The 23,326-nt window shown below is 40.8% G+C and overlaps 1 protein-coding gene across 1 annotated transcript in view; it reads right to left on the bottom strand.

The window, feature by feature from the left end:
* The window catches only part of LOC142251167 (5-hydroxytryptamine receptor 2A-like), a 639,303-nt gene that overhangs the window by 109,924 nt on the left and 506,053 nt on the right, over nucleotides 1-23,326 (bottom strand). Inside the window, exon 4 of the mRNA XM_075323709.1 lies at nucleotides 9,497-10,099. Coding sequence (XP_075179824.1) covers nucleotides 9,497-9,872 — 376 coding nt within the window. The 5' untranslated portion in view covers nucleotides 9,873-10,099. The remainder of the gene's footprint in view (nucleotides 1-9,496; nucleotides 10,100-23,326) is intronic.

Here is a 23,326-nt window from a genome sequence, read left to right as displayed (position 1 = left end):
ACATACAACACCGCTCTCACCCCCCGCCACACCCAGACAACACCCAGAACATGTACAGCGCCTACACAAACACTTGGTAACTACACACAACAACATATATATATATATATATATATATATATATATATATATATATATCTAAATCTATATCTATAACAAAAATCATACATGAACTACACAATACGTAAATTCTAGAATACCCGATGCGTAGAATCGGGCCACCTTCTAGTATATATATATACATGCAGATGTAATATATATATATATATATATATATATATATATATATATATATATATATATATATATATAACAAAAATATAATATTTTAATATATATGTATATATATATATATGTATATATATAAAATGTATGTAGTCTGCGTCAAAAAGGGCAAGTGTAAATTATAACGCTGCCCAATATAGCTGTGCTTTTACTACTGAGCATTTAGGTAAAGTGACATTTCCCTAACTGGAGGATTTCTTGTATTAGTATTTTACCTTGTGAGAAGAGGGCAAAATTGTACTTGATTTTATGACACTATATTTCCCTTAGTCTTGCAATTTTACTGGGTCATTTGAAGATAATGATGTACATAAAGCAGGTCTTTAAATATTTTTAGAGCTTCATATAGTATCGATTTTCAGATTATTTTTAAGATGGCGCTGATTGCACACTTGCATGAATAACCTTTAGGGGTTTTTCTATTTTTAAATTTCAAAGAACAAAGACATTGTTATCTTTTTAGATTTGTTTTTGGAACCTAAAGCTGGGTTTACACACTGCAACATCTCAAACGACATCGCTGTAACGTCACCGGTTTTGTGACGCAATAGCGATGTTGTTTGTGATGTTGCAGTGTGTGAAACCTATCAGCGACCCGGCCCCTGCTGTGAAGTTGTAATCGTTACAAATCGTTCAGGACCATTCCTAGGTCCTTTGTTTCCCGCTGTGCAGCATGAAGTTTCAGTGTGTGAAGACTTTGCAGCGACTTTGTTAGCAACTTCCCTTTCAAAAGGCTGCTTATCAACGTCCCCAACAACCAGCTAGGTCACTCTGCAGGTCCGGATCGCTGTTGCGTTGTTGGCCAGGTTTACCTGTTTGAACGCTCACCAGAGACTTAGCAGAGACTTAGGGAGGTCGCTATTGCGTCACCAAACCGGTGACGTTACAGCGATGTCCTTTGCGATGTTGCAGTGTGTAAACCCAGCTTAAAAGCTATGATTTACAGGAGCTTTCAGACTAACGATTTAATCGATGAACATCCAATGTTTTCTTTGCATTGTTTTGGGTGGGTGTATATATTAATATATAACATTTGAGAATTTCATCTGTATTTTCAGAAGTAGAACAATTAATTTAACAAAAATGATTAAAAATAAATAATATACCAAAAATATACACGGAGATCATGGGATGAAGAATATAATGTAATTAGTATTTTACTCTTCTATTTAAATCTTTAAATCCTTGAAATGTAGTCATATTTTTGAGCAAAATGCCACTGTCATCACAAGCTTAATGAAAAGGTTGGCAAGCATATCTTAATAACACTTTGGTAATCATTTGTTCTTTATTTCTTAGCACGTCTTGTCCAAATTTTTAGTGACGTCTGTATTTGGATTCTAATTTTCTAGTAAGACGCACATTTATTCATTAAGTGAATATGATAAACGTTATAAATATGAACTGAAATGTAAGTGGCGATACATTTAGTTTGTTTCTATAAATGTTTACACTCTGGAGTCTAAAGGCTACTTTACACGCTGCGATATCGGTCCAGATATCGCTAAGAAAACCAAGAGGAGCGCACCCACATATCAATATAGTTAAGGTATCAAGGGGGTGCTATCTGGTGCGGTAAGTTATGATGAGAAGAAGGAGAAGAAAGCAACCGCACATGAATCAAATGCACACCGATAGTAAAAAATATATAATTTGCCTTTATTGTATATCAATATTTAAAACCATTTAAAACCAAAGATACAAAAGTGAACATGCAAACAAGAGGTGAGGTCGGTTCACCCTGGGCAAATAATAAAAATAACAGCATTACATAGGAGATGGTGAAGATGAATACATAAATAGCCAAGGTTTAGATGCTGTAAATAATGCCAAATAGAAATGCTGAAATGTACCCAATGTTTGATCTGGACCCACACAAGCAGCAACAACGTCTCTTAGGTGAATGTCTGTAACATATCCCTATATATATATCGGTCCAGATATCGCTAGCGTGGGTACCCACCCCCATCTGTTGTGCGACACGGGCAAATCGCTGCCCGTGGCGCACAACATCGTGCAGACCCGTCACACATACTTACCTGCCCGGCGACATCGCTGTGACCGGCGAACCGCCTCCTTTCTAAGGGGGCGGTCCGTGCTTCGTCACAGCGACGTCACTGAGCGGCCGCCCAATAGAAGCGGAGGGGCAGAGATGAGTGGCCAGAACATCCCGCCCGCCTCCTTTTTTCCTCATAGCGGCCGGGAGGCAGGTAAGGAGAGGTACCTCGTTCCTGCGGCGTCACACATAGCGATGTGTGCTGCCGCAGGAGCGACGAACTACATCGTTACTGCTGCAGTAACGATAATCGAGAATGGACCCCCATGACACCGATGAGCGATTTTGCGCGTTTTTGCAACGATGCAAAATCACTCATCGGTGTCACACACAGCAACATCGCTAATGCGGCCGGATGTGCGTCACAAATTCCGTGACCCCCAACGACTCCGCATTAGCGATGTCGCAGCGTGTAAAGCCCCCTTAAGATGATAAAAGCACTGCTTTTAAGGAGGTTGTCCACCTCTTAACATACAGTAGATTGCCTTTCCTTATTATAGGTCATCAATGTCTGATTGGTGGGGGTGTGACACCCGACACCCCAACCTTAGCTGTTCTCGGTGTTGGTGGCAGACAGAATGGCACAAATACGGATCTGTACATCACAGTTCTATGTATTGCATAGTGGCCGGGGCTGGGGTCACTTTAGAGTTTGTATATGGGAACGGAAAGTAGGACTTACGTGTGTACAATATACATGTATGGCACACAATTTGCACTTCGAATCTAGATGTACGACAAATAAGCTGTGCGATCAACTTACATACAGTTAGGTCCAGAAATATTTGGACAGTGACACAAGTTTTGTTATTTTAGCTGTTTACAAAAACATGTTCAGAAATACAATTATATATATAATATGGGCTGAAAGTGCACACTCCCAGCTGCAATATGAGAGTTTTCACATCCAAATCGGAGAAAGGGTTTAGGAATCATAGCTCTGTAATGCATAGCCTCCTCTTTTTCAAGGGACCAAAAGTAATTGGACAAGGGACTCTAAGGGCTGCAATTAACTCTGAAGGCGTCTCCCTCGTTAACCTGTAATCAATGAAGTAGTTAAAAGGTCTGGGGTTGATTACAGGTGTGTGGTTTTGCATTTGTAAGCTGTTGCTGTGACCAGACAACATGCGGTCTAAGGAACTCTCAATTGAGGTGAAGCAGAACATCCTGAGGCTGAAAAAAAAGAAAAAAATCCATCAGAGAGATAGCAGACATGCTTGGAGTAGCAAAATCAACAGTCGGGTACATTCTGAGAAAAAAGGAATTGACTGGTGAGCTTGGGAACTCAAAAAGGCCTGGGCGTCCACGGATGACAACAGTGGTGGATGATCGCCGCATACTTTCTTTGGTGAAGAAGAACCCGTTCACAACATCAACTGAAGTCCAGAACACTCTCAGTGAAGTAGGTGTATCTGTCTCTAAGTCAACAGTAAAGAGAAGACTCCATGAAAGTAAATACAAAGGGTTCAAATCTAGATGCAAACCATTCATCAATTCCAAAAATAGACAGGCCAGAGTTAAATTTGCTGAAAAACACCTCATGAAGCCAGCTCAGTTCTGGAAAAGTATTCTATGGACAGATGAGACAAAGATCAACCTGTACCAGAATGATGGGAAGAAAAAAGTTTGGAGAAGAAAGGGAACGGCACATGATCCAAGGCACACCACATCCTCTGTAAAACATGGTGGAGGCAACGTGATGGCATGGGCATGCATGGCTCTCAATGGCACTGGGTCACTTGTGTTTATTGATGACATAACAGCAGACAAGAGTAGCCGAATGAATTCTGAAGTGTACCGGGATATACTTTCAGCCCAGATTCAGCCAAATGCCGCAAAGTTGATCGGACGGCGCTTCATAGTACAGATGGACAATGACCCCAAGCATACAGCCAAAGCTACCCAGGAGTTCATGAGTGCAAAAAAGTGGAACAATCTGCAATGGCCAAGTCAATCACCAGATCTTAACCCAATTGAGCATGCATTTCATTTGCTCAAATCCAGACTTAAGACGGAAAGACCCACAAACAAGCAAGACCTGAAGGCTGCGGCTGTAAAGGCCTGGCAAAGCATTAAGAAGGAGGAAACCCAGCGTTTGGTGATGTCCATGGGTTCCAGACTTAAGGCAGTGATTGCCTCCAAAGGATTCGCAACAAAATATTGAAAATAAAAATATTTTTTTTGGGTTTGGTTTATTTGTCCAATTACTTTTGACCTCCTAAAATGTGGAGTGTTTGTAAAGAAATGTGTACAATTCCTACAATTTCTATCAGATATTTTTGTTCAAACCTTCAAATTAAACGTTACAATCTGCACTTGAATTCTGTTGTAGAGGTTTCATTTCAAATCCAATGTGTTGGCATGCAGAGCCCAACTCGCGAAAATTGTGTCACTGTCCAAATATTTCTGGACCTAACTGTAAATGTCACAAATTTAGAAAATATACAGCACAGTTGCAGTCACTTTATTTCCAAGCAGCAACACTACGAAATTGGGAACAATGCCAAGTATATTAGTAAGTTGCTTATTAATATTTATCAGTGTAGAGTGGTGCGGGGTGGTATTTGTGGGTGAGGTCTGACATCCTACATGAAAGACTAGGTCCTGGCTGGATGTGTGTGTTAGAGGTACTTTGCACACTACGACATCGCAGCTGCGATGTCGGTGGGGTCAAATCGAAAGTGACGCACATCCGGTGTCGCTGTCGATATCGGAGTGTGTAAATCATTTTTGATACGATTAACGAGCGCAAAAGCGTCGAAATCGTATCATCGGTGTAGCGTTGGTCATTTCCATAATTTCGGAAGGAACGATGTTACGATGTTGTTCCTCGTTCCTGCGGCAGCACACATCGCTGTGTGTGAAGCCGCTGGAGAGAGAAACATCTACTTGTGTCCTGCGGCTCACGCCGGCTATGCGGAAGGAAGGAGGTGAGCGGGATGTTTACGTTCTGCTCATCTCCGCCCCTCCGCTTCTATTGGCCGCCTGCCGTGTGACATCGCACGACCCGCCCCCTTAGTAAGGAGGCGGGTCGCCGGCCAGAGCGACGTCGCAGGACAGGTAAGTCCGTGTGAAGCTGCCGTAGCGATAATGTTCGCTACGGCAGCTATAACACAATATCGTATGTGCGATGGGGGCGGGGACTATTGCGCTCGGCATCACAAGCATCAGCTTGCGATGTCGTAGTGTGCAAAGTACCCCTTAGTGTTGTAGGGATGGTACGCCCGTGTAAGCTGCATATTCCTGATGGTTTGAGCTGGTCAAGACCCAATGTTAACCCATTTCAACAAGGAGACCATCACTTCCTGTTAAATATTGGAGCTCTACTTAACAGTCCTTCAGTAACAACTACATACACTAGATTGTGCCAGGAGATGCAAATTTGTTGCAGAAATCTGGGGCAGACATTTCTACGCAAAATGTACATCTCATGGCAGAAAACTGCACAAAATAAATGTGGTTTTAACGCCGTTTCAGTTCCTATGAAAACAAGATGGATGGCACACATGTAACAGAAGTTGTCTGGCGATCCCAGCTGCATGCAGATGATGGGACTGCGGTGCCCTGGAAGACAAAATGGAGGTTGCTGGGCAATATCAGCTGCCTGCTGCATGCGGATGATGGGGATTGCAGAGGCCTGGAAGACTGAATAGAGGTTGCTGGGCAATATTAGCACCTGTTGCATGTGATTGATGGGGAGTGTGGTGGCCTGGAAGACGGAATTGAGCTTGCTGGGCAATATCAGCTGCCTGCTGCATGCGGATGATGGGGACTGCGGTGGCCTGGAAGATGGAATGGAGGTTGCCGGGTGATATCAGCTGCCTGCTGCATGTGGTTGATCGTGATGGGGACTGTGGTGGCCTGGAAGATGGAACGGAGGTGCTGGGCAATATCAGCTGCCTGCTGCATGCGGTTGATGGGGACTGTGGTGGCTTGGGGCTCTGTCCGGACAGGTAGCAGCCTGTGTTTTCAAGTAAAACATGCATGCGTCACCCATTGAATCCTATTGTGCTCAGGACATGAGTAAAGCATATCCGAGAGCATTCGGCATGCTTAATTTGAGTACCGAGCACCCAAGCACTTTTTGTTCACACATTATGAATTATTAAGTATGTCAGGGTTTGGCAAGCATTTTCAAATTTTTCGGTGAACATGTGGAGTTAGTCTACTTGGTTGAGAATACTAATTTAATTTTTTCTTAAACATGAATCTTTTAGTAATCCCATATCTTATAGGATAATTCTCCAGAAAACAACCAGTATGTGATTTTACCATATTGACAGGGAGTTAACACTAACTAATCTGGTAATCTGGTATTACAAAAATTTGATCACTTCCATGTATGCTTGCCAAGATCCCTCAGTTGGATTGGCAAAATTATGTGAATCTTAAAAATGATGACATTCTTAAAATGTTTTTAGAAAACACTTTCACTAAGACTATACTAAATAATTGGTTGAGAATGCACTCTTCCATGTCACAGATGAAAAAACAAATAATGTAATCTGAAATATATTATGGCTAGTTAGCTTCAGTACTGCTTACGTATAATTTTAATAAAATCATAAAGTTTTATTTGGAATATTCTATTTTCACGACACCCTACAGCTTTAGTAATTTTTCAAACTTTTCTTTTTAAAGAAGCAAAGTAGCTTAGCGCAGCATTAATGTGTCTCACTAGTGCAGAATATACACCCACCCCAAGTTTCAGCTAATAAATCACTTTCTCATAAATAAATAGATGACAGGTAGAATTATTGTACAAGCTCCTTTTACTAGCTTGCCCACCCTGTCATCTTTAATGACTTCAAAAAAACTCCTCTGTTCTCTAAAGCTTATGTGATTTAATGACAGTAACCTCGTAGGAAAATTTCTTAAATGATAGATGAGGTTGCACAAAAACTTAAGCAGATGAAATTAATCAAAATTTAGATTGAAAAATATTTGAACTGCACTTTGGAAGGCTGAAACCATGGGATTACGGAAAATGACAGTAAATTAAATGAGTTGTTTGGTCTAAAAAGTGAAGCCTGCTGTCACTGCTGCAGAATGTGATTACAGACTGCTGAATCTTAATGGTGTGCAATGCATTCACTGTCATGATTCCCCTATACAGCTCATGCAAGTGGTCACATAAAATTGGAGTCATAAAAGGATTATCTTCCCAGGAAAACCTTTAATTTGGATATAACAAAAATGCACAAAATGTGTTGGTCTAAGGGTCACACTGCCATACTGAATCAATTACAAGGGCCACAAAAGATTTTAAGGGATATTTACATGAATACATCATCAGAATCACCATTAGTACATTAATACATCACCAGAACCAAGTTCTTAGGATTTGGAGAGTTTCTGCTAAGTTTCTGCTCCAAAACATTGCGTGGTTCATCAAGGACAAAATTAAATGGGGGGAAACGTTTCGTCACCTGGATTTGGGACATCATGTTCCTGAGCCAAGTACAGTCTTATTTCTATATTTAACACCAATAATAAGGTACGTTTTTAACATTGGTGATGGTATTCCCTTTTTTCTAATGAGAGCTGGGATGTATTAGGTACCTTGTAAGGATTGATGACGGTGAATGGGGGCGCCATGAACCTAGGACATCATAACCTCCATTGCTAGGTAGGGTATTTCTAGGCACATCAAGAGGAGGAGGGGAAAAAAGAAGATCCTGCACCGACGTAATAAGATTCTTTATTCAAAATTCATAAAAAAGGTAGTTTTAACCAAGTGCAAAATATATTTACGCTTGAGGCGTTTCAGAGAAAGTAGACTCCTTATTCATAAGCAACATGAATAAGGAGTCTATTTTCTCCGAAACGCGTCAAGCGTAAATGTATTTTGCACTTGCTTGGAACTACCTTTTTTTTATGAATTTTGAATAAAGAATCTTTTTATTACGTCGGTGCTGGAGCGTCTCTTTTCCCCTCCTCCTCTTGATGTGACTGATTATTCAGCTGTGGTAGCTAAACGACTGGTTCCGTGCACCGGACCAGAAGTTGGAGAGACCTGCTTTGGAGTGGTGAACTGAAGTAAATTCCTTATTAGGGTATTTCTAGTGCATATTAAGGCCAGTTCTGATGTTTGACATGTTTTGACTTGATATTGACGGTCTCATCTGTAAACCCCTTTAACCTTTGCTGACCGGGAATAACGAATTTGATTTTTTCGTCTGCGTTGGGCTACCCCTTTAATATTATCATATTAAAAGTTATATTTTAATTAAGGTTGCTTCCCTATGGTTTGACACTTGATACAGTATACCCTTTTAAATACTTGCTATGGCTTTGGTTATTTTTTTTAAATGACTTCTCAAGCAAAACCAAATTGTCCCTTCAGGGAGGGAGGAGACAAACTCTAGCACCACCTATTGGAAGTAGCAATCTTTAAACTCAAAAGTGGCCCTTTAACAAGCCTTTTCATATGACCTAGGATTTATGCCAGATCAGAACCTCAATTTGCAGACACAGTGTTTCGGGATGATTGTCTCTCCTCAGTACAAAGTATGAGATCTGATCTGGCTTAATGAGATGGTCTACTGGGGTCTAAGGGGAAGACTTTTCTCCTTGCGGAGACTGACAAACCAATCTGGCCGTCAGTGGTGAAGAGTACCAGTCACTTAAAATCTGTGTTTGTACTACTCTTACCGATCGTAGAAAATCATATTCTGTCAGAAATGCTAGAGAAAAGTCAATGACCATAACTTGTCACCCATCTCAAACGCTAATCAATCAATGGGTAGAGTATTCAAAAGTAAAAGTAGAAAACATACATAGGTTTGTGAGGAAACAGATCATGTTAACCTGCAATGTATCAATTTATGGTCAACCCTATTTGTCCTATACTTGGGAGTCTAGTGGGTGGACCTAAGAAGTGATTGACTGCATCGAGTAATGGTTATGCACATCTACTGGAATCCTAATGTTAGAATGAGCAGGGAGTACAATTACTAAATGACAAATTCTATAAATTACTTTCCACTAAATCTGCTCAATTTTTCCTAATCTGCTGGCGGATTACATTGAAAGGGTCTTTATTTTAGGGTTTTCTCAACATGAAAGAACGTATTATAACATAATAATAATACAACTTGAAGAATAGAAATAAAGAAATGAAAAATAGGAGATAAATAGAGATTGGTAACTTACCATATAGAATTGTGATAAGGGAAACCGGCATGACTAAAATTCCCACCAGCATATCTGCCACGGCCAGCGACATGAGGAAGAAGTTGGTCGCATTTTGAAGTTTCTTTTCCAAAGAAACAGCCATAATGACAAGAATATTTCCACCTATCGTTAATATAATGATGATCAACGTCAAAAGGGCAGGCCAGTTCTTGTCAAGCGATGGATAGGATGGCCTTTCTTCTTCCGATGCATTCATGGGATGCAAAGTGGGCACACTCTGGTTTAAAGTCACATTGCTGTTGATATGCCAGGCCATCAGTCCATTTTGCCCGCTGATATCTAGCGTAACTGTTGTCAGGCTGAAAAACATCCCTGTGCCGCTAACAGTACTCATCCTTTGAAGACAGCTATTTTGGATTGCGTTTTAGGAAAACATTTAATTTCTGATGAAGACATGTGGTCAGCAACGTTAGGTATTGTTCCCTGATGGCGGAACAAAGAATATGATTTTCCATTATGTTCCACGTCTTATTGCTGTGATGATAGTTAGGCGATAATTGATTTTTGACCCAGAAGGACAAAAGTGTCTGCAGTGTCCACTTCATTCTCTGGTCAAGCATTCTGAAAAACAAGAACATCACTATAATTAAATCTATGCTGTAAAGTCAATTATGTGATTATAACCATAGCACTCAAAATTGTAGCCTCCATACACCAGTATAAAGTAATATAAGCTTTAGATAATCTGTATCTATAATCACAGCGTGCATATATAATACAAAATGCATACTAACATTATTTTCTTAGAATTAAAACTAGAAAACGTGGCCATTATCATGAACACAGCTTTTCTTGAATATAATATACACAATAATGTTTTATTTTCTTTACTCATGTAACTGGCAAATAAAGACAAAAGAATAATTATGATGAGTAATTACCAGTATTTACTAGTTTTCTACTAGTAATGTGATCCCTTTTTTTTATCCTAACTCTTCCTAACTAACACTTTCCTAATATACTTCTACTACCTACTCTGCTCCTGTAAGCTTATCTCTAAGAGGCTTGTAAATACTTTTATTGTTGTTGTCACTTTGATCCTTCAAACTGCAGACCAGAATTTGACCAACTGAGCAGGAAACGTCACTGGTGGGGGCTGCCGCTCTGTGAGTGAAAGCAGTCTGGGTGCTCATGCCCAGATCACACTTCACTTTCCTCTAAGCCCCCACCCCTGATTGTCCTGTTCAGTTGATCCAATTCCAGTCTGCAGCATGAAGGCTCAAAGCTACAACAACAGTAAAAGTATTTACGAGCCTCTTAGAGATAAGCTTACAGGAGCAGAAGTATATTAGGAAAGTGTTAGTTCGGAATAGAGATGAACGGACCTTTGAAGTTTGGTTCGGTGGGTTCATCCGGACTTTAGATAAAGTTCGGTTTTGGACTAAAACTTGGACTGAACCTCAGTGGAAGTCACTAATTGGGCAATTTGGGTCTCCGCCCACATGCAGCCAGCCTTAATCAGGAAACTTTCGGGGATAATTGGGTTGGAGTTTTCCATTTTTTTTTGTTAGGGCACACTACTTATGATCACGCTGTCTCATACTGGGCTGAGCACCAAGCATACCTGAGCACAGCAATGCTCATGTGAATGGTGTTCATACGTAAAGCACCCGAACTCCAAATCCAAACTATTTTTTTTTTATAAAGTCTGTGTTTGGTACGAACACAGAACCTCGGCTTCACTCATCTCTAGTTAGGAAGAGTTAGGATAAAAGAAAGCAGATCACATTAGTAGTGAAAAACCTCTTTAAGGTACATAGATTAGGAAAACATGAGCAAACCTTGACTAAGTAACTATACCATAAAACTAGTTTTACAAAAGAATATGATGTGCTCCATGCAAAAATTAAAAAATTAAAAATTAAAATCTAATGATAAGGTCGGATCAGGTAAAAAAATAGAATGATACAAGCACAGTGTCCTAAAAAATACTGTGTCTTATTTTTGTAACAATGAACAACAAATGTAATCGTGTATATATATTGAGGATCGAAATAATATATATTTTTTTGGAATGCACACAGTTCAAGTCAGCCCCACCAAAAATCTTGGAATCGTGCATGTAGAGAACGCTAAAATGTCATGTATTATTTATTCATCATGGTGCTCTGTTAATGTCACAATATCACAGATGACATTGTCATTGTCCGTGCCAATGTCACAAATGAAAAAATATGTTTGGGTTACAGACAATACACTACTTATTTCTATTTGGTGTGCGCTCTGCCAATGTCACAGAATAAAACCCCCCAAAAAAATCAAGGGTAATTAAAAATACCACCAAATTATAATTAAACAGGACTTTTAGGAATTTGAGAATTACTTGTTCCGGTTATTTACGGTTAATAAAGACTTTTTGGTTTGATCAGTTTAAAAAAAAAAAATAAAAAATGATTCAATATGGGTGCAAAAAGTAAAAAGTAAAGTAAAAATGCCCCCATAATTCCACCTTACAGACACAATATGATTCCCCCACAGAGGTCTACATACAGAGCCACACAATGATGCCCCCTTATTTTATTCCTTACACTGCCACACATCATGTTTGTCCAGAGCCTTCATTAAACATTATGAAGCTAACATAGTAACCACCCACATACATTAAAAAGCCCCCACACAGTATGATGCCTCCACAGTGAACACACACAATGATGCCCACTTTGTGCCCCAAAACAAAAGTGAAATACTTCCAGTGCTGCCCACATTATATCAAGTTTTCATAGTGCACCCCACATATGAAGTCTTCACTGTCCCCCTACACACACCCACTAACCCACTATATGATGTCACACTGTGTCCTCTCCTTCTTCCCACTATGGTGCTGTCACGATTCAATTGTGCAGAACATTCTGTATTGTTCTGCCATGTTCTCCTGCAAAGCCAGTGTATTTTCCCTATGGTGCAGAGCACTTTGTAGAATGAATGCTCTGCTGGTTGTTTCACAGCACTGGGTTTCACGCTGGCCCTGGGAAGTGCTCTCACAGATGCTTCCCGGTAATTGTTCTGCTTCTTTAGGGAGCGTCTTAGCTCAGGATGCCACCAGTCGTACTTCCTATTTCCAGTTGTGCTGTTGGCTCCCATGGTGCTCAGTGCTCAGATCTTGGTCCCTTGACTCCGGACTGCTGTTTACCATCTCTGTCTGTCCTCCCCTGCTTCTGATTGTAACTTCCTGGCTCCTGACCTCGGACTTTCTCCTGACCGTATCCTTGCCTGCTCCCTGAAACTTGCATGTTCTCTCCTGGAACCCTGACCTTCGGCTTGTATCTTGACCTAGTCTCTGTCTACCCCCCCCGTGTACAGTCATGCCCTCCTGGTTTATGATCTCGGCCTGTCTGACTACCTCTCCATTTACTGCATACTAGTTGAGTCTAGCGCCACTTTGTGACAGTCACCATAGGTGCTTCTCCAAAGACACTAATATGGAATGTAGATTGTGAGCCTCAATAGGGACACTGTTGCTGATGTATGTAAAGTATGGCAGCATATGTTGGCGGTATATAAAAATAAAGATTATAAAATTAAAGATTCTTCTCAACTCCCTTGATCACTGGCAAAAAAATCACCTAGTATAAAGTGGGCTTTACATGCTACGAGATCGCTACAGCGATCTCGTTGGAGTCACGGATTTTGTGACGCACATCCGGCAGGTGTAGCGATCTCGTTGTGTGTGACTCCTAGGAGCGATTTTGGATCGTTACAAAATGTCCAAAATCACTCCTCGTTGACATGGGGGTCACTTCTCAAATATTGCTGCTGCAGCATGTACGATGTAGTTAGTCACTCCTGCGGCAGCACACATCGCTCCGTGTGACGCCACAGGAGTGAGGAACTTCACCTTACCTGCCGCCGCCCACAATGCAGAAGAAATGAGGTGGGCGGGATGTTACGTCCCGCTCATCTCCGCCCCGCGGCTTTGATTGGGTGGCTGCTTAGTGACGTCGCTGTGATGCCGCAAGGACCGCCCCCTTAGAAAGGAGGCGGTTCGCCAGTCACAGCGACGTCAAAGAGCAGGTAAGTAGTGTGACGGGTCCGGGCGATGTGCGCCACAGGCGGCGATTTGCCCGTGTCGCACAACCGATGGGGTCGGGTACCCACGCTAGCGATATCGGTACCGATATCGCTGCGTGTAAAGTGGCCTTTAGTCCCACAATGAGTGGAGCAGACCTTCTCTCTATTCATGTACTGATGATATGGCGCATCTTGAGCCAAATCTCACCCATGGCACAGGTGAATGGTGGACATCCAAGGTCAAAAAGAAGAGATGCTGTAGATGAATGCGATGAAAATCACAGTCGTCTTCTTATTATTTGTTCTCCTTTTCATGTTAGTATTTTGTACTACTCAACAAAGTTTATACACAATACCAAACGCATTTCAGAAGGTCTATAATTTCACAACTTAATTAAGTGAAATAATTATACTTTTTAATCTTATAACACCTGTTTTTTGCACTACTGGTCTTGATTTCATTTCTTTGAATGCTAAGCATCTAGATCAGATGCATGTCATGCAAACCCCAAGGGCTTAATGTAGCAAATTGAGCAGAATTGATTTTCTGCATCTTATCATGGATTCACAAAACATTACAGTATTTTCTATTATTTCAGCTTAAATGAAGATTTCAGAAAAAATAGATTTATAATAAGTAAAAATTATATATATGAGTACAGCATAAGATTTCTAGTAACTGAATATTTAAAAACAGGTTTGCAAAAACAGTAAGTTACATTACCGGTGTTGCTTAGTCCTACCATTTTTCCGCATTGCAACTTACTTCCCTATAGGGGTATACAGCAACATAAGTAGAAAAAGCAGCATGCAAAATTTGTCATAAAGGAGCCGGCTTCAGGAATTCCATTTCCTATATTTCAAATACAATATGTATGTGTTTTTTTCATTGCAAGATAATTATGTTCCTTCACCCCCAAAAATTGTTTTAATAAAAGGTTTATGCTTTGGATGGAGTAAGATGCTAGTATGTCTACTGATGGCGCTGATATAATTGAATACTGTAACATAAAAAATGAGGCCCCTCAAGTTCTCATTAACATCACCACAACTACATACAATTTTACATGTTGCACTTCTTGTTTGCAAAAGGGCAAAAATGAATAAGCATATAAGCTCACCTATGTAGAGCTTATATATACAGGAAGCTTGCAGGAATGGAGTCCACCCCAATGTATGTTTTGGCTAGGAAGCCTTTGACAAGGAGGCCCCCGACGAAGGCTCCCTAGCTGAAACATACGTCGGGGCAGACGCCGACCTGGCTCTATATAGGTGAGCTTATAGGCTTATACATTTTTTGCCCTTAACTATAGGGTTGCTATCGTCTCTCTACACTTCCTTGGCCCTCTTGATCTTTCCCATGTAGATCAACTCAATATAGTGTTCATGTTGGTTGGTTGCCATAGATTGGGGTATATTACATTATGTATACAGTCGTTTTGTAAACTGCTGTTTATTTTTTTGCTGGAATATGTTCCCCCTGCATATTTGTCTGTGCAACACGCTGTCATTTACACCACTTTTAATAAAGGTTGTTCACTTCTTTGTTATATGGGTGTCAGGATCACATTTTTTCCTCTGTTCATTAGATCAAAACATGTCTAAAGTCACAACCCAGATGTCTTACCCCAGACCCTCTTTTCAATTTTAAACAACCTCATTAAGGAGACAGAAGAAGGTGCCACGGTCATCTCTCTATCCTTGAAGACTAGTGATACCTTCAAAACCAGAGTCACTCATTACCATCTTAGGCTCTATATTTAAACATAGTTTCATTTTCTTTGGGAACTAAGGAGTTAATGTCAGTTTTTGTTTACAGCAGCTCCCAGCAGAACATTTCAGCTGCAGCTGTTTTCTAGCCACAACCCTCCAGGTATAAGTAGTAGTGTAGCAGTCCTTGCTGAAGATACAAATCCATTGCATTCTGGCCACCTTGGTGGACAGTCCTGTGAAGGCGTGTTCCAGAAGTCGGACTTTATCCTTTTGTGTTGCTGTTTTCCCTACCTTTCCATGTGTTATATTAGTGCAGTGGTGGGGCTAGCGTGTCCTATCTGCCAACGCACTAGCCAGGGCATCTATAGGGTTTCTCAGGGTCTCAGATTCCTGCTCTGTGACAGTTGAGAAGTCTGCATAGGGCCTGGCTAGGAGAGTAGGGACAACTGCAGGTGAGAATAAAAGGTCTCCCATCTACCCCTCTGACTAGAGCTAGGGCCCACAATTGTTATTGTGTCCCTGGTGTTCCCACATACTTGTTGCATTGCTTGTTGTCGTGCATCAGGTTTCCTGTAGATCTTAACGCACGTGCCACGCTCGTCATTCCTGGCAGCATGACAGAGTAGTTCCCCTATGTAAAAACAATATAATGGCCCTTTGGAGTCCTACAGTACATCATAAGGCACATTTCCACCTACTTTGGAGGCAGAAGTGGCCCCTTAATTTTTTGGACCCATGTGAGGCTGCAACGGTTGCACCAATGTTATGTCCACCTCTGGTCCAATTGAATCTGGTAAATCTTGATGTCAGGATTTCTAGGGTACTGGGTAAAAAAATGTGGATCATGATCCTCTGGTTCTCGATGTTACTCATGGCATAACTTAAGTTCACAAGGCAAGACTCAGAATGGGACTTGTTAAATTTGCCTTAAAAAGAGTTGGTCCAATATTAAATCTTCAGAAGTAACATTGTCAGTCTGCTTGTTTGAACTGCGAGTTCTGTCGTACTGCTATATAGGGCAGGTTTGCCGCTGATGAATTGGATCTGAAGTTGGCTGGGATCAGGAGTAGCTGTGCACTCCAGTTATCTCGTTCAGCTCTTACAAGCTCAGCTACAAATAGCGTGTAAGCTATTCACATATTTAGTCCTTCTACTGGGCAGCAGCTTGGATCTTGACAATAAGCAAAATTTAAAAAACAAAAAAAAAACAAAAACAAAACAGAAAAGAAGTGAAATGAGTAGAACAAATATAGAAACTAATAGCTTTTAAGCTGAAAACTTGTTTATTTCTCACTGTCGGCCATTCTGTCACAGAGTATGTAATGGCAGTACAGGGCCCCCAGGCTGGCCATCAGACTCAAGTCTCTACAATGTCCCTCATCTCTGAAGTAGGCTTGATGGTAGCCAGGTTTGAGCCCCCAGAGTCACCCTAATTTCTGTCCGAGCCTTGATCTTACTTCCCCTCTCCCCCACTCATGGGGCGGGCCGGAAAAACGCAATAAAAAACCCCAAAATAATAACAGACAAGGGAGAACGAAAAGTCGTAAACACTGAACTCAAATACAAAAGGCAATAGGTGTACAGGGAAATAAAGAAAGGGGAAGGAAATAACGCACAACAAAGAAACATCCATACCACTTAAAATTGCAACACATTATCTGGATAACCACCAAGATCAGGAACGCTGCAGCTATCATCAGCACAAACTGGAAGAAAGCCAAGCCTTAAGTGGGAAGGAGACAGCTGCATGTGGCAATTATCAACCTGAGCTCCTAGTTCCTGCTTACCAGTCTGCAGGAATTAACTCCTGCAGGGCTGAAGACCAGTGAATATGAATCAGCCGACACCCAGCTCTGGAAGAACAATTCAGAAGCATCAGGATTATTATCAGAACAGAGTGTGTGAACAGAGTCTGATGCCACCGTGCCACCAGATGCATGCAGAGCCAAACATCGCATGATACATTCTCTTCATATAGTTTATCATAATAACTGTTTAGTAGAGCACATGACAAAGAGTCATTGACAGGAAAACAAATTTGTAATAGATTAAGTTTCTCAATGTAATGGGATTTTCTGTGTATTTTAATATAATCCAGACAAGAGATACATGAATATGTGAGTGTGGAATTTAATTTTAAACAAATTTCACAAATAGCCTTCTATCACTCGCTGCTATTTTGCTGAACAGTAAAGATCAATCAAAAAGGTTAACTCCCCCCTCCAAACTACTATACTCATCTTATCGCTCATCTCTCCAGTCAATTCGGACCTCACTGTCACCATATCAGTCTTTGACACATCTTTTCCTCGGGCCTCTTCCCACTAGACTAGAACTTCCGGCTCTGATGAGCCCCAGGATGGTTCTCCACAAAGACATGGTGGTGTCATGAAATCGTGACCTTACGCATGCTTGCACAGAAGCATTATGATGGATTTAGTACTCGAAGTGTGGGTCAGAAGATGCAAGAAGGATCAGACAGATAGCAGTAAGGAGTGAAGAGGGCAGAAAGGTGAGGAGTAGTGGTAACTTCTCAATGAATCAAATTTCCTGGGAGAAGTGGTTCGAACAGGCAAAGTCAAATTTTGCCTGATCCGCTCAAAACAATGAAAATTCTGAAAAAAGAAAGATACTATAAGCGGGCTTTACACGCTCCAATAAATCTTACAATGTGTCGGCGGGGTCACGTCGTAAGTGACACACATCCGGCATCATTAGTGTTGTTGTAGCGTGTGAAACCTACGTGCGTTTGCGATTGTACGAAAACACGATCACATACATGTCGTTCAAATTCTAAAAATTGAACATCCGGTTGTTCAATGTTCCCGATGAAACACACATTGCTGTGTGTGACACCTCGGGAACAATGAACACATCTTACCTGCGTCCCACCTGCAATGCAGAAGGAAAGAGGTGGGCGGGACGTTTACGTCCCGCTCATCTCCGCCCCTCCGCTTCTATTAGCCGGCTGCCGTGTGACGTCGCTGAGATGCCGAATGTTCCTCCCACTACAGGAAGTGGATGTTTGCCACCCACATCGAGGTCGTATGGAGGGTAAGTACGTGTGACGGGATTTAATCGTTTGTGCGACACGGGCAACAAATTGAACGTGCCGCACATACGATGGGGGCGTGTGTGATCGCATACGAGATCACATGTGTAATTGTAACGTGTAAAGCAGGCTATAAAAATGTATTTCAAATTTAATAGAAAATGGTTTGGAACATAGCATCAAAAAGAGGAAAATATCCTCAAAAATTAAGTATTACTTACAGCAAGATGGGCTGCAGTGTGTACATTGCCCTGGCCAAAAACTAGTACTCTAGCAGGATACAGCTAAACCCCCACTAAAGTGGAAGCATCACAGGTGCAGGAGGAGCAAATCACACACACACCTCCATGGAATGGAGGAGGGCGATTGCTAGATGATAAAACGGCACACTAGTGGCTTGCATAGAGCGCTGTTCACACATGCAGATAACACAGTCACAAACCCGCAGCCTATTAGGTGACGCCCATACTATTAGATCAGGCGATTAGATCAGGCGAGCTGCCAAGCCGTACCCCACCTGTGTATCATGCACGGACAGACACTCTACAGTGCAAGGCCCAACAGAAAGGGGCCTGGCTGTATCCTGTCCAAAAAAATAAATGGAGGTGTGTGTGTGATTTGCTCCTCCTGCACCTTTGATGCTTCCACTTTAGTGGGGGTTTAGCTGTATCCTGCTAGAGTACTAGTTTTTGGCCAGGGCGATGTACACACTGCAGCCCATCTTGCTGTAAATAATACTTAATTTTTGAGGATATTTTCCTCTTTTTGATGCTATGTTTATATTTAGTGTAGGGACCTACAAGCATGAGGTTCCGTGACGCGGGTTGTAGGCTTACGTTTTTATGGCCATAAATACCAACAAAAACCTCATATTTTTTTTTAAATTCCTAAAGTGAGACGGTATGAAATTATGTATTTAGATGACGATGTCTTTAGAACTTGTAGCATTTGTAAATCGGCCAATATTGTGGATCTTTACCAAAATCAAATCACTTAATACATCTAATTTTGACTTGTATTTAGAAATAAATATTGCTAAAGAATTGTTAATATGAGGTGAATAATTCCCGATTGCAGTATGTTCTCCCAAGGCCTCACATATGGGATTACATTTACCATCTGCAATGTTAGGCAACGGAATAATGATCTTGTGTTTTGACAGTTCCTTGTACATACCAAGCTCATATAACTTAATATGAAATGTTATATCGGATATCATAGAACGGATGGCATTTCCCTATAAAAATCAATGCAGCCTGAAAAAACAAATCATCTATATAGTTACATATTTTACATTTACAGTAAATGCCATCAATATTAATGGTAATTATTAGAATTTCTTATTAAAGAGAAAATCTATATCAAAATAGATAAAACTCAAGCCACAGGACATAAAAAATGTAATATTGACAACATATGGATATAAATATTGAGCTAGACGCACACAAAACATTCATATTTTATGTTCTGTATTTAGTCTCCATTCATAAATATTCTATGTATTAGACTATTGTGTGAATCAGACTTTTTTATAGGATTTTATTACAACATTAAAGGCTTAGGACACTTCTTTTTTAATTTATACATCTTCAGTTAAAATTGTACAGATGTAAGCTGCAATCTTCACACATTTAGGCATTTTTAGATCATCCCTTGTGGTTGTGTCCCTTCTGATAATAAATGTGAATTCTGGGAATCTAGGATTCATTACTGTCCTGTTTTTTATTTATACAGCCCATGAGGGATCTCCTTTCCTTTGTGGTCACTACTATTGATGGTCAGGGGTGTATAATTTTCCCTTTACATCCTCCAGCTGAGCAAATCATAGATTATCACCTTTCTCTCTACTTTGACATTCGGCTAGTGTGTCCCCTTCTTTGAAGATTCACTCTGATACAATAATGATCTATACCCTGACCTGCCATGTACTATATCCTTCCCCTGATTGCTGGGACCTGAGATATTGAGAGGAAGGAGAGAGGAGAAAGCTAACTAATTCTGAAGCAGTGTGCTTATGGATCTATATCAAAAGCAACAGAACAGCCATATAAGTGAAGGCGTAGAAAAGACTCTACAACAAATATTTTAATGAAGTCCATTCAGAAGATTATTTTTGTGTTTCTGACCAAATTAACTAAATTAAAACCAGAAAAGTATCTTTCATTTTAAAAGACCAATAATAATAAAAATTTTAAAAAAATATATAACAATTATTCTCAATCTCAATCTTTCAAAGAAAATAATGCTAGGGAAATAATTGGTATCTTCTTTAAGGCAATTAACTTCCTTCTAAAATACATTTTCATCCTTAATAGAGATGAGTGGACCTGAACAGTAAAGTTTGATGTTTGTACCGAACAAGAACTTTCCCAAAAAAATCAGTGTTGAAGTTTGGAGTAAAGGCCCCGTTACACGCAAAGACAACGCTAACGAGATATCACTGGGGTCACGGAAATTGTGACGCACATCCGGTGTTGTTAGCGATGTCGTTGCGTGTGACACTTACGAACGACCACTAACGATATCACTTATCTCAAATATTGTTGATAGCTGACACGTCGTTCCTTTCCCAAATGTCATTGAACTTCTGGGACACAGGTTGTTCGTCGTTCCTGAGGCATCACACATCGCTACGTGTGACACCCCGGGAACGACGAACAACAGCGTTCCTGCGTCGTCCGGCAACGAGGTGGGAGTGTCGATAATCCGGCTGCTCTCCGCCTCTCCGCTTCTATTGGACGCCTGCCGTGTGACGTTTCTGTGACTCCGAACGAACCTCCCCCTTAGAAAAGAGTTTGTTTGGCCACAGCGACGTCGTTAGTAAGGTATGTGCGTGTGACGCTCACTACCGATATTGTCCACCATGGGCACCGATTTGCCTGTGACGGACGCACGACAGGGGAGGGTGCGATTGCTAGCGACATCGCTAGCGATGTTGCAGCATGTAAAGTGGCCTTTAGGGTGCTTTAAGTATGATGACCACTTGATTGAGCAACATTGTTTATTTTGAGCATAACACGATTTGGTCGCAATTATTTTTGTTGTTTCACATTTGCTTGAGCTGGCAAAGAGACGGTGGCTCACATTTTCATTGGAACAACTGAAACATTTTTTTTTTATTTATTTGGGATATTTCCTTTCTGTATATTCCCTGTTCTTGGGTATGCTCAGACTAGTGTGCGCCACTTGCAGTGTTTGAATGGTTTGCACTGGGGGTAACCTCACCATGATCGGATGTAGGTTGCACAAAAAAAAACCAAAAACATAATAAAAAAAAAAAAAAATGGAAAAACTGACCCTCCCCTGGATGTGGGCGAAGAGCCGAATTGCCCAATCATTAACTTCCATTGAGGTTCAGGTCAAATCCGGGTCCTGAACTGAACTTTATCAAAAGTCCATCTGAACCCGAAATTCTACAGGTTTGCTCATCTCTAGTCTCTAATCCTTAACTCACAAAATTTTCATGAAATTTTTTGATGTTTGGCATGCACTTTGTCTGAAGATTGGTTAGGGTCCAGGTCCTGAAACCCGCCACCAATTGCTCACTTGAGCAATGAACTGTGCACAGGTCAAAGGATAGGAGAACATAGCACGTGCCCAAATGTGCGCAGTGTATGAGTCGATAGAAATCTTTGGATTCATAGCCTATGCTTTCTATTTAATCTGTACACCACTCTGTGATTGTGTTCAGACAGGAGCAGTGTGCTTCAAGTTTAGTTACTTTTCAATGTTTGACTAAAACAAAACAATAAAATCAAAGAAATACTTTAATAATTTTAGATAAACAAGTGACTATTATACATTAAAATTCTAAACAAAAAAAAATATATTTTTTTAAACACCGCGGTGATCATGTTTCACTTTACAGACAATTACTATAAATGATATGTGATCATTGTCGAATCCTGTGATATGGAAACTTCAACAGTGGTATAGATTGTGTCTGACATCGCAGCTCAGCTCTACTCACATAAAATAAAGGTCAGCTCCAATACTAAACACGTTATAAAAAATGGTGGACTGTTTTTGGATTTGTTCTTATACTGTCCCTGCATCTCTCTTTACCACTGTAAAGACAAATCTTTCGTAAATACGTTTTACATGGCTGAAATGATTAAAAAATGTATCATAGTTATTCATACAGATTTGTTTCTGTCATTTACATCTCATCAGCGTAAAGCAGACATGTGGTTTCAAACATATGTAGGACACCACAGATACCATCTAACTTAAATATTGATCTTGCTGTGTTCTTGCTATCTGATATAAATCATGATCCGAAAGAATTGCTGAAGACATTGATTACACGGCAACCGACTGGCAAAAGAAAAAAATATTTTTTCTAAAAAATCTGTTTGCATGGTCTGAAGTAAACATTGTCTCATTTCAAGGAGACTATGTTAACAGTTAACAACCTGTCAAATTGATAATCACATCTTAACTCTGTGTTGATGAGTTCAAAAAGAACCCAACAGACCTTAGATGTATAAGGCGCTTTTCACACATATAACATACTGTATGTTCACTGGTCCCATAGGAGCTTTTGTCTGAACCCCCCCCCTGCAAAACAGGTTTCGGATGCATGCGCCGACGGTGCCATTGACTATAATGGTGCAGACAATCCCTTTGTGCTTTGTCTTTCACCATTTTCGGGCGTATGTGCTTTCTGCAGGCACACAACCAGACGTAGTGAATGCGAAACATATACAGCTGCACACTAACAAGCTAAGGCTATGTGCGCACGTAGCGTCCTGTCCCTGTAGAAATTTCTGCAGCTATTTGAACAGCACACGTGCGCTTCAAATCGCTGCAGAAAGAGTCTGTAATGAAAAAAAAAAGCCGATTTCATGGGCTCTGAGTGTAGCCCCTCCCATAGACAAAGCGGGGGCTGCATGCAGAGCGCACGGAATAAGTGACATGTCACTTCTTAGAACGCACGCTTTGGGCAGCAGCCGAAGCGCTGCGTTCTAATGCGCACGTCTCCTGCATAATCTTCATAAATTATGCTGGGGATG

Source organism: Anomaloglossus baeobatrachus, chromosome 9 (assembly GCF_048569485.1).
Source record: "Anomaloglossus baeobatrachus isolate aAnoBae1 chromosome 9, aAnoBae1.hap1, whole genome shotgun sequence".
NCBI lineage: Eukaryota > Metazoa > Chordata > Amphibia > Anura > Aromobatidae > Anomaloglossus > Anomaloglossus baeobatrachus.
The sequence above is the reverse complement of the archived record's forward strand: the minus strand, read 5'-3'. Positions and strand labels throughout refer to the sequence as shown.